General features: G+C 44.1%; 1 protein-coding gene across 1 annotated transcript in view; it reads left to right on the forward strand.

The window, feature by feature from the left end:
* LOC147722600 (glutamate decarboxylase 1-like) overlaps positions 1-16,087 on the forward strand; it is a 1,148,213-nt gene that overhangs the window by 677,883 nt on the left and 454,243 nt on the right. Inside the window, exon 5 of the mRNA XM_086965127.1 lies at positions 6,434-6,546. Coding sequence (XP_086821253.1) covers positions 6,434-6,546 — 113 coding nt within the window. The remainder of the gene's footprint in view (positions 1-6,433; positions 6,547-16,087) is intronic.

Consider the following 16,087-nt stretch of genomic DNA (forward strand, 5'->3'; position numbering starts at 1 on the left):
TCCTTTTCAATCCAAATAACAGAATAACATGTCCACCCCCCAAATTAATTTAATGTTTCACTATACTAATTCACCCCTAATCCTTTATGGGTTCCGGAGTAGCTTGCTACTCACCAAAAAAGAGCTTCAACAACTCATCCGGGGTAGCAAGCGCTATATAAATGCAAATCATTTTCCCTCCTCTATCTCTTCGCTATCCTTCTCAATATAAATAACTGAGTAACATATCCACCACTCAAATTTCTTTCATATTTCCTGATACTAATTCACCACTAATTCTTTATGGGTTCTGGAGTAGCATGGTAATCGCTAAAAAAGCACTTAGACGCCTCATCATGGTTAGTAAGCACTATATAAATGCAATTAAAATACAATAGGAAGACCTTTGAGATGGACTCCTCCTCTGAACAGAAATCAGCACGATCTGACGATCTGACTCAATGTCTTCACACAGAGACAACACTGGCCTCCCTGTGTTAATTACCCAGACGGTGAATGACATAGCCTGATATCCTTTACTAAACGTTATGGTAGTACGAAGTTGTGGAGAGCTTGGGTGGAAGGAAACAGGAGGAGAAGATCCAATCCAGGCTGCATGCCGTTATCATGGTCCTTGCGTGCAACATATTGCATACAGTGCAGAACAGTAACCAGGAGAACTTTGACCTACTCATTGGGGAATGGGCTGTTGTGGTGGGTTCTCGATGCACCCATCTTGGTGAACCCCTTATAGGCTAACCGGGGGAGACATTCACTAAACATATGCTGGTATTTAACAGTTTGGATGGCTAGCCGTTGCTGGACTGCTCTTGGGTCTGGGAGTTGATTTAGGCATTGCTTATGCTTTCATTTTTTCCAATCTTTCTCTTTTTCTTTCTTTTGTTTGCACACAGAGCATAGGAAAAACATGGGGCTGGAGGATTGGGGAGGACTCCAGTAGGGGGCAGAGAGTAGAGTGCAATGCTATCTCACATAGCTAACCCCAGACTCTCAGTGACACTTATGTCATGGAATATTATGGGTATGGGATCCGCCTTCAAGAGGCATAACATCCATACGTATCTTAGACGTCGAGGTCCAGGTGGCCATGCTCCAGGAGACACACTTCAATGGGCCTGAAATAGACAGCTTAAAGAGCTTATTGCATGGGCAGCTTTATGCCACCTCCTATACAGCATACTCTAGAGGGACTTTAATATTAATAGGAGCCGGAACCCGCTTGAGCTAATCCATTCACTAATAGACAAAGAAGGCAAATATGTCCTCCTGGAGGGCAGATTGTGTGGAAAGGAGATCACACTAGGAAGTATTTATGACCTTAATCAAGACCAAATTGCTTATTTTCATCCTTTTCTACACATATAGCAGGCACACCACCAGATAATTTGTTACTAGGCGACTTCAACTGCATATTGGATGTACAACTAGATTGCTCAACCCACCCTTTAGTGGAGACGGCGGCGGGCAGGCCGGCAGAGTGGCTGCATGACTGGTCGCTCCCAAAAACGTGCCCAGAATATTGCACACTTCAAATATTTAGGACAAACTGTATCAGATCAGAAGCCATATTTTAAGAAGAGTTGTGCCAATAGGCGAGCGCCCAGCCACCCCAACGTGGTGGCTCAACCCCACTTCACTGGAGGACACCTGCTACTGCTTAATTCATGGTGGAGGTGATCTCTGACTACTTCACTAATAACCAAGATTCTACATCCTCAAATATAAAATAATGGGAGGCATTTAATGTCATAATGCAAAGACAATGCATTGGCAAACATTCGGCATCCAGGCGAAGTCACATAAGGAACTCCGGACATTATAGGACAGACTACATGCCGTAGATATCACTCTTGGTACCCAACCGGAACTTTCAGAAATGAGAGACCGTTAAAATATTATGTTAGAGAGGCTGTGCTGGCATGATTATACACAATACCATGCAAGAGCCCATGACAAGGAAGGGAAATCCAGACAATTACTAGCATGGCTTATTTGGACAGAATCTTGAGGATCCCCAATTACATATAGTCGGAAAAATGATGGTCGGCCCCTGTACTCTCCGACATTTATTAATAAGGAGTTCTGTGATTATTATGAGGGTCTATATTCTGCCCCAGTTACCCTCCTGGAGGAAGCTGAATCTGCCTTGCCGATGCACATACGACTGAATAAATTGTCTGAAGAGCACTGTAAAGAACTGATAGGCCCCATAACTTATCAGGAGATCCAAGCAGCCTTCAAAGGCATGGCTAAAGGCAAGACACCAGGTCCCGAAGACCTTCCAAATGAATGTAATGCTGCCTATATTGTGAGTTTGCCCCGTGCCTCAAAAAGCTGTATGCAGATTCTTGGCGGCTTGGTGTCCTCCCGGACTCCACCAATGATGCTGTGGTTATCCTCTTGCCCAAAACTAAGATGCAGGGAGCCAGGGTCATAGAGTTTTACCCCCTTTCCATGTTGAATCTAGACTTCAAAATCCTTAGCAAGGTGCTGGCCCTCTGACTGCTCCCAGGTATTAATAAACACGGACCAGAGCGGATTTATTCCCTCATGTAACACTTCTCATAATATCAGGAGACTCTATCATAAAATGTATCACCCTGCAATAAAAACTAGGAAGCGATGCTGAAGTCAGTGGACCTTGAAAAAGCGTTCGACACAGTATGCTCGGATTTCTTATTCACCGTTATGAAGTAGATGGGTTTAGAAGATAATTGGATCAAATGGGTAAAACTATTATATACTGCCCCGACGGCCACAGTTTAGACCAGCACAATGCTCTCCCCACAGTATCGGGATGTCCCTTGTCTTCTCTGTTGTTCTCCCTGGCTATTGAACCTCTTGCAGAGCTCTTCAGACAGAGGGGATAGGGTGGAGGCTTGGTGGCCGAGGGGCGGGAACATATTGTCTCTCTCTGAGCAGATGATATACTACTCTACCTGAGACATGGGACACGCTGGTAGTCCCAGAGCCCTGCAGCTCCTGCGAGGTTTTACAACGGTGTCCTGCTTTCAGGTCAACAAAACCAAGACCCATGTATTTCCTGTTTCCCCTGTGGCGAGGAGAACCCTCGGTCTACCCTAAGACCTGATATGGTCACCCACTTCCTTTAAGTATCTTGGGATTCAGGTATTCTATACATTGAAGGGCCTCCGACATGGAAATATAGGGCCCGATTCGCAGAACTAACTTAAGACAAAATCCTAAACTTACTACCATTTTGGAATTCACAGAAGACACTTACTCATTTTGGTATTCACAGAAGGCACATACTTATTTTGGTATTCACAGAAGGCACTTACTCATTGTTGAGTAAGTGCCTTCTGTGAATACCAAAATGAGTAACTTACTCATTTTGAGTAACTTACTCATTTTGGGTAACTACTCCTTTTGGTATTCACAGAAGGCACTTACTCATCGATGATTAAGTGCCTTCTGTGAATACCAAAATGAGTAAGTGCCTTCTGTGAATACCAAAAGGGTAGTAAGTTTAGGATTTTTTCTTAAGTTAATTCTGTGAATCGTGCCCCTGGGGTGAGGACCTCCACTCCTTGAGATCCTGTGTGCCCTTTAGGCGTTCACTAAAGTTGCCCATATTGGCCCGAATAGCCATCTCCAAGACGGGCATGCTCCAGAGACTCCGATATTTCTTTGCAAATCTGCTAGTTGGTGTGCTGCCTCATGGTTCAGACAACTGGACACACTGCTACGAGATCTGATATGGAATGGGAACTGAAATAGGGTGTCGGTGGCTACCCTTCAGCAACCCCCTGAAGAAGTATGCTTGGGCGCACCAGACTTCCAACTTTATTTTTTAGTATGCATGCTCCAATGGATCACACTGTTGTTAGATGGGACTGACCAAGAAGAGCTGGGGCAGCCTGGACATTCGGCACACATGGAACTCTTGGTGGCCAAACTGCTTAGTCTCTTGATAACGATCCAAAACCCAGGGGTACTGTTGTCAACAGCATTGTAATTCTGGTGCAGATGTGTCCTAAAACCCACAGGAACGCCCTTATATGCACCAGCAGTGCCCTTGGTATGGCTCCCACATGGGGATCCTCTTTCCTACTTTACTACTGGGCAATTATCAGCCTGGACAGAAGCTGGACTGATTACCGTGAGAGACTGCTACCAACAGGGCACCTTTGTCCCGTTGGAGGAATTGGTGGACTGTTATAATTTGCCTCCAGGCCAGTTCCTTACCTAAGAGGTGTTGTATTGAGCGTTTTGGGACTTGTGGAGTGGCGAGGGGGTGGGGGGGGCGCAACACACGATGTTCTACACTTATTGGTATTGATGGGCACAACCAGACACCTGGTGACTTAGTTTTACAGGTCTCTTGCGGGTATGTTCCACAATCCTCTGAGTGCTTTATGGAATAGATTGGAGCTAATTTTACAGCATGAACTAACAGACCCTAAATGACAGAAAATATTAGCCTCCTCCCAAAAAATCTCTAGGAATACAAGACTGAGATACCTCTAATTCAATTATGTACACAGGACATACATGACACCACATAGGATACAGGTTGCCTTTGGAGGTGAGCCCCGTCCTTGCCCCTGATGCTGACACTTAGATGCTGACTTTGTTCATATGGTATGGGACTACCCCTGATTACAACCCTACTGGGAGGAAGTGCTCTCCGCCCTGGACTCTAGTATTTTGGGATAATTCCTGCGACCGGCCTTGATGAAAGTGGGCACTGGGTTCCTGGACATAGCCCTAGTGTTGACCAGATGAAGAATAGCTGTGGCTTGGAAATCGACGGGAGGACCAAGAGTCCAGGCCTAGAAGGTAGATGTAACTCAGTGGGCAAGGGCTGAGGATAGGGTACTGATCAGGGAGGAGGCTAGAGGTGTGACGATCCATCCCATAGCGGATTTATTGACTGAGGTGTTGATGACATGGGAGCATCCAGGGAATGGCTCTGGAGAGGACCCAGAAATAATCACAGACACGTTTGAGGAAGGGGAGGCTGGGGTACCAGCAGACCGGGACAACCAGCCAACCAATAGATGAACTGAGGAAGGAGAACATGAGACTTGGAACCAAGGGTTTCACGCCGATATACCAACCAGTGGTTTGCGAACCCCCTCCACAGACCAGACAAAATAGAAGATAGGGTTTGGACCAGGGATAGCACATAACATGAGTATTTAAGGCCAAGACCCGAGCACAAGCGTCTGCCTATGGTCATACCCCCATCCCTGTCGCAGATATCGCAGCTGATAGATGAGAGCAACCCATGGATATTGACATGGGATTGGGCGTTGCTGATCATGTCCTTCCCCCACCTCCTTGCTCTTACCCCTCCTTCCTTATTTGTTTTCCCCTTTTTCTTTTCCTTTTGTGTGATTTTTTTAGTGGATTTGCACCTTCAAGTTATTGTGTCTATTCAGAGAAATGCGGGTTTCTTTCTCTTTTTATTTCTCTTTTTCAGTTTCCTTGAATACCACATACATTTCTTTCTGTGACACTGTTTTATTACTCCTGTTTGGAAAAACAAAAGGAGATACCCTGCACTTAATAATTGTGAGGCATAATGGTGATACCTGACTACAGACAACTTTGAGTGTTATTTACAGCAAAAAGCCTGGACAACTGTGTAAACCGGTTAACTCTTGTCGCAATGCTGTTATAAATGCAACAGTAACATGCAAATACAGTTAAATATATATATATATATATATATATATATATATATATATATATATATATATATATATATATATATGGGTGTCTGTGTGTGTGTGTGTGTGGGTGAGTGGGTGTTTGTGTGTGTGTGTGTGTGCGTGTACCTATGCTGCACCTATGCTATCAAGGTAGTGTGGAGTTAGTAATAGTAAATCTATACCTACCTACATGCACTTACGCTTCGATATTCTGTCCTTTATATTCTTGTACCACAATATTCTATGGGCTGATATTCAGTGGCACAATCTATTTTAAAGGGTGCAGGGAAAGGAGTTTCAGCACATAAGAAAATAGTTTCCCTCTGGAGAAAAAGGGTTAAATGTAAACCTTAAATTGGAAGATTTCCTACCAATGGTAAATTTGTGTTTAAGCGTTTGACATTCACACATACCACTACCATTTTTGTAGATGTGTATTTTATGCTTTCGGAATTTTGGGACTCTAATAAATGTTATATGTTTTCTATATTACAATTATATAACCTAAGAAATGTAGATTCACAACTTGTAAACTTATCTTTGCAAATCTAGCTCACTGATTTTATTGACCTTTACTTAGACACATAGCACCAGCAAACTAGTGGACCCACAATGGTGATCCCTTTTTAGAGCTAGCACGTGTGTTGGTATTTATATTCTTATTTCTCATGTTTACCCTTATAATTCTACACCACTGTTCAGTGTAGCTTCAGAGACCTTGGTGATTTCTACAGCTTATTTATTTGTTGTAGGTTCACTTATGAGATTGCACCAGTGTTCATTGTAATGGAGAAGATAATCCTAAAGAAGATGCATGAAATAGTTGGCTGGGATGAGAACGAAGCTGATGGAATATTTTCACCTGGTAAGTGTGTGATGAAATTATCATAGTTTATATACTTAATAAGCATATATGAACTTGTATATTTGAGGTTGCGCAGTTCCTAAGCACTTCCCACCCAAGCATGACGAGAGCTGCAGAGACAAGTAGATCCTAGTACTTAGTAACTTAGTGTTGTTCCTGGCCCTTTCTGCAGGGTCAGCCCAGAGTTTTACCTTCCTTCACTCAACCCATTTGTTTTGACTTTTAGGACTCTGAACACTTTACTCCTGCAGTGGTAACGTTCTTGCATATATACTAAGCATATTTAATTTACTTGTAAGTCCCTAGTAAAATGTAATATATGTACCTAAGGATTGTAAATTAAATGCTAGTGGGATGCACAGTTCATTGTTCCACCCAATAAAGGAGCTCTGTAAACCATGCCTCAGGCCTGCCACTGCAGCTTGTATTACAGTTTGAAACTGCAATGAAGTCCTGGCAAAATAAACCATTTACCAGTCCCAAACTTTCCTTCTTAATACTTATAAGTCACCACTAATTTATTTCTTAAAGGCTCATAGGGCAGAGTGCATAGTAGTTAAAACGTTGCTCATGTCTACTTAGGTTTTACATGTCCTGAAAGTGAAAAACTCCCAAAGTTGTTTTTCAATGTAGCAAGGCTTCTTCTCCCATAGATTAGCAATGGGTTACCTTATTACACTTAAATGGTGATAACTTCAGTTTGAGAGCAGATGGAGGAATACTTCTTCCACTCCTTTGAATTGCAATTTAAAATGCTCTTTATTGGTAAAGTCAGATTTCAAATTACTATTCTGAAAATGCTACTTTTAGAAAGTTGCCATATTTCTGCCAAAAGTAAGTGTGTCTTTCTGACTGTGAATGACACTCCTGTGCTGTGATGGCTTTTCCTTCCAGACAAGGTATACAATGGCCTTGGATGAAGGGAAGGTTGGGTCTCATGAGCAAGGTTTGCTAGGGGCTGTATTCTGACCTTCCTGAACTTCAGCGGTAGCCTGAGGGACGTGCCCATCTGTTTCCTGACTTCTGAAGCTACCTTCCTTGTCACTGATAGATGCAGCTCATACCTGGGGCTACATGCCCTTTGTCCCACCCACTAGACAGATTGAAGCCAAATCCAGAATAGTGGAAGGTTAGACAGAGGGAGCTTACCCCACACACTGGCTGGCACTGGGTATAAACTGGCACCCTCAGGACCTCTCATTAGAACACTCCTTGGCCTGTGGAAAAGATTCAGAAGAAGGACTGCCCTGATGTCTGAAGAAAAAAGACTATACCTGATTTTCTTGAACTCAGCATCCCAAAGTTTCTCCAATGGTCTACTGGCTGACTCCCTGTTTGAGCTACAGAGGCACAGTTATCCAGAGGCCTCTCTAGAGCTGCTCAGCTGACCATCACCAACTAGATATGTCTGACATTTCCTGCTGGCTCTTCTGGAGTGAGTCCTGACCCCCCAGATGTGTCTTCCCAGGTCAAGGACCCTTAGCTGGTCTCAGAGTATACACCTCCTACCTGTAAGCTACAAGAACTGGACTTCAAGAGAAACATATCACAAATTCTGGGCTCCTTGTTTCAGAAATGGCTACATGTGCCTACCTCATACACAAAGCTCCAACAACTATCTGCTCTTCACATCAAAAATGACCGCCTGTGTCTCCCACCAACACAAACCTCTGATGTCGACCTGCTCTTCGCGCCGACAACACTCTCATCACGGCCCGCCAACGTGAACCTCTGGCTGAGGCTCCTCATGTGGAACTGAACTGGGTGAGAAGGTTAACTCTCCACTGGGGACAAACTGTATCCAACCAGCAATCTATCAGGAATATCCTGAACTTTTGACTTTGATATGGTAAAGAGAGACCAGATAACCATAACTGGTGCGTTGTGCTTCATAGCGCTATATTCCCATTTAACTTTAAAAAACTCGGATTGTACTTTTTAAATTGTTGTCATTTTGGTGTCATTTTATTTCTGAAAACATATTTGTTAAACTAATTTGTGGTTAATCTTTTCTGTGTTTTCATTATATCAAATACGACTTTATTTTTCTAAATTGGTGTGGGATTTTTCTTGTGTTGTGTTTACATTTTATTAGTGTTGTTGTCTGTCTTGCCTAAATACTTTAAACATTGCCTCTAGGTAAAGTCTGACTGCTTTTGGTCCAAGCTACCAGAGTGCTAAGCAGATATTATTTTAGTGACTTCTGGTTCACCCTGAGAAGGATTATATTTATTACTTGATTGAGTCTCTCCTACCACTCAACTAATAACCCAAAACATCTAGAATTATTCTTATTAATGAGGGATGAGGTTTCTAGTTCCCCTTGCCTAAACCAATACATTCTTGTTCTCATAGTGAATAAAGTGTATGTTGATGTAGTAGGGTAATCCAGTTGTCACAAACATCATCTAAGGCTGAAGAAAGAAAGAAATTCAATAGGGTTAACATTCCACCCAATTCTCACAGCAAATATTTCATTCACATGAGTGAAATAATAACTGAATGATGATAATGCTATGTATACAATGCCACAGCCAAAGAATACTGCCATATGATCATTCCTTAAGGCAGAGATCTTCAAACTGTGGGGCCCGACCCCCAGGGGGGTCCTGGAGTCCTAGGAAGGGGGTCGCAGATTCCCCAGATTCACTTGTCCCTGTAAAAAGACAGCCGTCTGCTGTTTTGGGATGGCTAATTGAGATCGGTATCAGCTGTTTGCCTGAATGAAAGCAAACGAGCTGGTAATCTGCCAGTGTAAAGGATGCTTGGGAGCAGGTCTGGCTCTTTGTGAAGACAAAGATGTGTGTTGTTTTGAGTTGAAGTGCAAAGAGTTAACTACTGGGCTGGAAAGTTCTTTTAATTTTGACTGAATTTACACTGCCCTTTGTGCCCCTAAAGAGGTGTTGAAGGGACAGTTATGTAAAAAAAATAACTGCATTACATATGGTCTAGTATTATTGAAACCTACATTTTGAAAGCACCATTTTATTGTAAAACTATTCACACATTTTGCAGCATTGTATCTTACCCTGTGTGTAATGCAAGTATCAAAAATTGTCTTGCATATTCACAGTGCTTTCTGTCACTGGCTGTGACTTTGTAGCACTAAAAATATACATCACTATTCTCCACTGCATCAATCAAGATTTAATTATGTGGGTCTCTGGTTATACACAGACCTCTGCAGTGCTTTAACTAATAGATGTTTTCCTAATGTACTACAGTATATGTAGATACCTAAAGGTGAAATACCTAAAAAAGTAAGAATATTTTAGGCTTATTTATGAGAGGCTTGCATCGCCAGAGCCTCACTTTTTTTGATGTTCTGGTGGCGCAACCATCTCAACCATACCTATGAGGCAGTGCAAAGTCAGCCTGCATAGCTTTGCATTGCCTCATATGGAGTAATCAGTAAGACATAGCAGCGCAAGTCACTGCGTTGCTTTACTCTGCGTCAAGGAGGTATTCCATGGGCTTTGTGTGGGGTTCCCACGCAAAGCCAATGGATTTTGATGCTGCCACATATTTACAAAATCATGTAAACCTGGGGCAGCTCCAAAAACTGACACCTCTCCAGTAGAGGCATAACAAGGAGAAATGTTCTATGGGAGCTGCATTCTGCAGCTCTCATAGAAATATGAAAACACCCCTCAGTATTGTTTTCGTGAAGGAAGGTGTGTCTTCCCGTACAAAAACCATTCTGCCTACGGTAGTGCTAGACAGCAATTTGTGAAGGGAAAAGAACTGGAATGCACCGTATTTCATAATTACAGTTTATTCCTGCCCTTTCACATTGGAATTGGGCAGCGCCGCAAGAAGACTTGCAGCGCTGTCCTTCGCTAATTCCTCATAAATAAGGCCCTTTGTTGTTAGCTACACCTTTGGCTACACCCCTAAACTCAATGACCTTTGGTTTGGATATGCTCCTATAATGTTCTAAGTAAACTCCCATTCTATCCTATGGGACAGATCGCCTTCCCATAGTGAAAAATTAAACACACTGTAATTCACTACCAGAAAATGTCACACACACCAGTACATGTCTTACCTATAACATACACAGCACCCTGCCCACAGGGGTACCTTGGGCCTACCTTAGGGGTGACTTACGTGTAAGAAAAGTGAAGATTAGGGCTTGGCAAGTGGGTGCACTTGCCAGGTTGGCATGGCAGTTACAAACTTCACGCAGACACTGCAGTGGCAGATCTGATAACCCTTTTAAGGGCTGCTTGGGTGAGTGGCACAATCAGTACTGCAGGACCACCAGCACCATTTGGTTTACAGGTTCTGGCACCCTCAGTGCACTTTACTAGGGACTTACCAGTAAGTCAAACATGAAATCATGGAAACACCAGTCCATAATACAATTTATAATAGGAGCACTTGCTCTTTAATACTGAACAGCAAAAAGGAAGTGTGCAGAGACACTGAACCAGCAAAAACTGAGTCAAAACTAGGTCAGAAAGGAAAAAAACAAGAGAAACATGCCAAAAGATGGCAGGTATAACAGGGGCATTTATAGTTATCGATATATGTTGATGACGAGAAGAACCAGTTTCTAGAAAATTTTGTCAGAAGCGGGTCCTTACGTTTAAAAAGGTTTGACAAGGGGGTCTCGACATCAAAAAGTTTGAAGACCACTGCCTTAAGGTATAAAGTGATGACCTAATGTATTTCAACATTCATGGACAATTAAAATAGGTCTTTGTTCGTTCTATGTTACATGGAATCAGTTTTGCAGGTTTGCAAAGTAAGTCTTAGTATACTTTCAGAAACTGAATAAGTTATGAAGGTCTAATGTTTGATCCAGTTGTCTACAAATCATCCCTTTTAACTCAAATCTTATGAACCACTTTTTCCTAAAGGTCTGTACAGCTCAGTCCTTGATCCATTTGACAATGTTTAGATTTTGTTAATTGCCTTTAATATTCAAACTTTAAATTTGGTCCACTTTATGATACGATGGGGTTGCAGCTCACATTGATTTTCTACCACTTCAATGGCACAGTACACCCTGATGGCTAACATCCATGATACGGCCCCCGAAGTTCAGGTGACCCCACTCACACTACTCACGTGGAACGTACATGGGCTAGGAGACAAAATTAAGAGAGGGCTGGTATTACGGGCCTTGAAGCGTCAGGCTCCCACATTGGCACTCTTGCAAGAAACGGACCTCATGGGACCGGCATGTAAGGCGTTAGATAGATGGGGGTATAAAATGGTGGTACACTCCGAATTCTCATCAGGGTCCAGAGGAACAGGTATCCTAGTGAGAAAAAACTCTTCATTCATAATACATCAAACCAGAAAAGATGATCAGGGGAGGTTTGCAGCGATACAGGGTCAGTAGGGAGGTAGGCCCGATAATGTGATATCAGTATACATTCCCCCGGCGCTCCATGCTGTGGCACTCCCAGCCCTCAGTGATTTTTTGCTGTCTCTGCCGGAAGGGGACTTAATAATTGGGGGGATTTTAATGCCACGATGGACGCCAGCATAGACAGGCATCCTGTAAGGACACTGACGCCGGGCGTTTCCCGCCTACAGAGCTTCACGGAAGCAATGGGGCTGGTTGACGTGTGGAGGCATGCCCATCGCGTAGAGCGACAATACCCATTTCACTCCACTGCACATAACAGTCTGTCGAGAATAGACTATTTCATGACCTCGGAGCCTAGCCTGCAAAATGTAGACGACATTACGATCAAACATAGGGGTATATCGGACTATTCACCTGTAGTGTTGACCTATTCATATCATCACAAATCCCGTAAGAGGCTCTACCCAATTTATCCAGGTTACTTACAAGTCCCAAAAATACGAAAAGAACTCTATAAAGCCACCAAATAGTTATTTGCAGAGAACACGGCATCTGTTGACTCCCCATCAGTATTATGGGAGGCCTACAAGACGGTTATTAGAGGGCAGGCGATAGTTCCATCACAGGACACAAACGGGAGAAACAGAAAGATTTAGCAGAGTTGGAGCTAGAAGTGCATGCAGCTGAAACTGACCACACGACAGACCCTACACCTGCATCAACACACGCACTACACCTTAAACAACAACAGTACAGGGAATATCTGCCACAGGAGACAGTGTCTGTCCTCGCAGCTACAGGGCATAAAGTGATGTTGGGGACAAAGCAGGGAAGCTCCTGGCTTGGCTGGATAGGCGAGAGCGAGGCGCCAGGGGTATAGCGCAACTGCGGACCACAGAAGGCCAACTCACGTCAGACCCGCAATCCATAGTAAACATATTGGCAGAATACTTCCGAGAGGTATATACATCGACATCGAGCATGTCGGAAGCTGAGACCGGGGCCTCTATAAAAGACATAGCAATGCCCAGACTCCCGCAGGAGGCAACCCTGGAGCTAGAGGCGGATCTCACGGGGGACGAGTTGCAAGCAGCAATCTGATCACTGCAACCGGGCAAAGCATTGGGACCCAATGGAATCCCGGTAGAATTGTATAAACAGATGACCAACACCATCAGTCCGCACTTGCTTAAAATGTACATCGATAGCTTAGACAGAGGCGAACTGCCGCTCGACCAGAGAATGGCCACAATAGTGTTCTATCCCAAAAACCCGGTAAGCCACCGTCCGAGTGTACCTCATATCGCCTAATATCGCTGCTAAATGCAGAGGCAAAAATACTTGCTAAAGTGCTGGCAAATAGATTGATGGTGTATCTCCCACAACTGATTCACCCGGATCAATCAGGCTTTATGCAAAATAGAAACACGGCGCTTAACCTCAGGCGACTGTATGGAGCGTTGGCTAAGACACACACCCTGTCGGAACCGGCGGCAGTCATGTCCCTAGATGCGAGATGGCTTTCGACATGGTGGAATGGAGCTACTTATTCGCAGCCCTTCCGCACCAGGGATTTGGCCCTAAATTCTGCGCATGGATATGCCTCCGACCCTCAGGCGTGTGTGGCGGTCAATGGGCACATGTCAGGCGCGGTGGCGCTGGCGAGGGGGACGCATCAGGGATGTCCCCTGTCACCGCTCCTTTTCGCTTTAGTGTTAGAACCCCTCGCAGCCTGGATTAGAGAAACTCAACTGTTGAGAGGTGTGCGGTGGTCGGAGGGATGGGAAGACCGAATTTCCCTCTATGCTGACAACATTTTAGTGTACCTCACGGACCCTGAAAACTCCATACCAGTGCTTCTCGAGATGTGCGATAATTTTGGGAAAATCTCGGGGTATACTATCAATTGGTCTAAATCGGTTTTATATATGCTAAAGGGGGCCGCGCCATGACTCCCTTTGGATTGCCCATTGGTAGTCTCCCAGGAACCCTTTAAATACCTGGGTATTTACATTGTGGAGGACTCGGCCGAGTTCTTTTTTCAAAAACCTGGCGCTCCCTCTGGAACGTCTGGGGAGAGATGTGAAACATTGGGAATCACTCCCTCTAACGCTAGTAGGAAAGGCGGCGTTATTCAAAATGATGGCCTTGCCCAGGTTCTTATACGCCCTTGAAAACACGCCGTTCCCGGTGCCATTAAGTACTTCAAGCAAATAGCAGCGCTAGTTTCCACACTGTTATGGGGCAACAGACCGGTGCGTATAGCACAGGCGAAATTGCACAGAGGATGGTATGACGGAGGCATTATGCTCCCCAAACTCCAATTATACTACTGGGCTGCACACCTCAAGATAGTCAATCAATGGAGACACGCCCCGCAGGCTGATCCAGCATATATGGCGGACAGGGCGCAGTTGGGCACGGGAAACATGCTTGCGGTCTTATATAATAAAGGACAAGAATTTGAAACTGGTGGGACCGACAAAACACACAGTAATGCTATGGCATGCAGCCCAGACGTGGTTAGGATGGAGGGGGATCATTACCAAACTAACCCCACTCTGGGACACTAAGAAGTTGGGGTCGTTAAGGAATAGCAAGGGATTTGGCCAATGGGACAACATAGGCATTTCCACGGTGGGCGACTTGTGGGACAAGGGGACAATAATCCTATTTGACCAGCTCAGACAACAGTATGATCTTGCTCCCACGAGGCTTTCCGTTACACACAAATACGACACACACTTTTACCAGTACTGCCGCAAGACACTGAGGTCCCTGAAGCTTCCCCACTGGAAGATAGATTACTTACAGACCACATGTCAAAACGCGCCACCTCCTTCACCTATCGCAAACTGCCTAATAACCTGCCGGACCCCACAAAATCACTGGGAGAAAAATGGGTGGTAGATGTTGGAGATATGGACGAAACAGAATGGCAGGGAGCCTTGGCTTCACCCAAGGAGGTGGGTATATCAGCACGGCTCAGGCTTGTGCAACTTAAGATATTGCATTGCACATACCACACCAGAAGTACACTGCACAAGATGGGCAGGGCACAACATCCATACTGCCTCAGGGGGTGTGGGGACTAAGGGTCCTTCTTCCACACGATATGGGATTGCCCCGGAATAGCTGACTACTGGCGGAAGGTACTGAGAACTATATCGCAAACAATGGACTTGTCACTAGTACCAGAACCATGTAAATGCCTACTGAACGTGTGGGAACCCAATGATCTAACGCGACATGGACAGGCATGGGTAACGTTGGGCCTAATGGTAGCAAGGTGAATTATAGCGCAAAAATGGGGAGCTGTAGAGTTTCCATCGCTGGCGGCCTAGTGTAGAGATATGGACCTCATTATGGGAACTGAGAGAACTGTGTACGTAAATCGTAAATGCCCTAAGAAATGGAACAAAATATGGACAGCGTGGAATAAATATAGCGGAGATATTTACGAGCCACTACCAGATTCTGATGGGGATAGTTCAGATGATGACTTTAGTGACGGGTAGGGGAATGGGATTAGAAAGGACACTTATGGTTGAAAGTGAGATCAACTGGGAGAAGGCGGTAATCAATGAAAACTTATGTTACGAGCTCTGTAAGCCTGTTGTAGTATATGAATGTGTGCACTGTGATTTTATTGCCAATGTTATGAACGAAAATAAAACAGTTTAAAAAAAAGAAAATTTGGTCCACTTAACATTTTTCGGGCTCTCAATGTCTTTGAGAATTACTATTTTGTGTGATCATCTTCTTTTTCATTTCTATTGCACTGCTGATGACGTCACATATTACATGACTCATGACATGGTCAGTGACATCACTCATGACATCACTGGTAACATCTCAAATGACATCATTGATGACGTCATTCACTTGATAATCTGAAGCACCTCCTCACACCCTAATATAACCTTGGATACACCCACTCTAAAATAGAAACTACAATGTTCAAAATCATAGACACAACAATACCACTTACTACATACTCACTCACTCCTAGGTCTACTCGCATATCGACGCACTTACCTATACGGTAACTCATGCATGCAGTCACTGATCAATACAGTAGTATCATATGCACACATACACCTACATATACACTCACACACCGCCACTCATCCATAGACTTAGTCACACACCTACTCAGTCATACAAAGAATCAATCACACCCATTTACTCACCTTTACAGTTATACACAGACCACCT

The sequence above is a fragment of the Lissotriton vulgaris genome, chromosome 4_1 (assembly GCF_964263255.1).
Source record: "Lissotriton vulgaris chromosome 4_1, aLisVul1.2, whole genome shotgun sequence".
In the NCBI taxonomy this organism is placed as follows: domain Eukaryota; kingdom Metazoa; phylum Chordata; class Amphibia; order Caudata; family Salamandridae; genus Lissotriton; species Lissotriton vulgaris.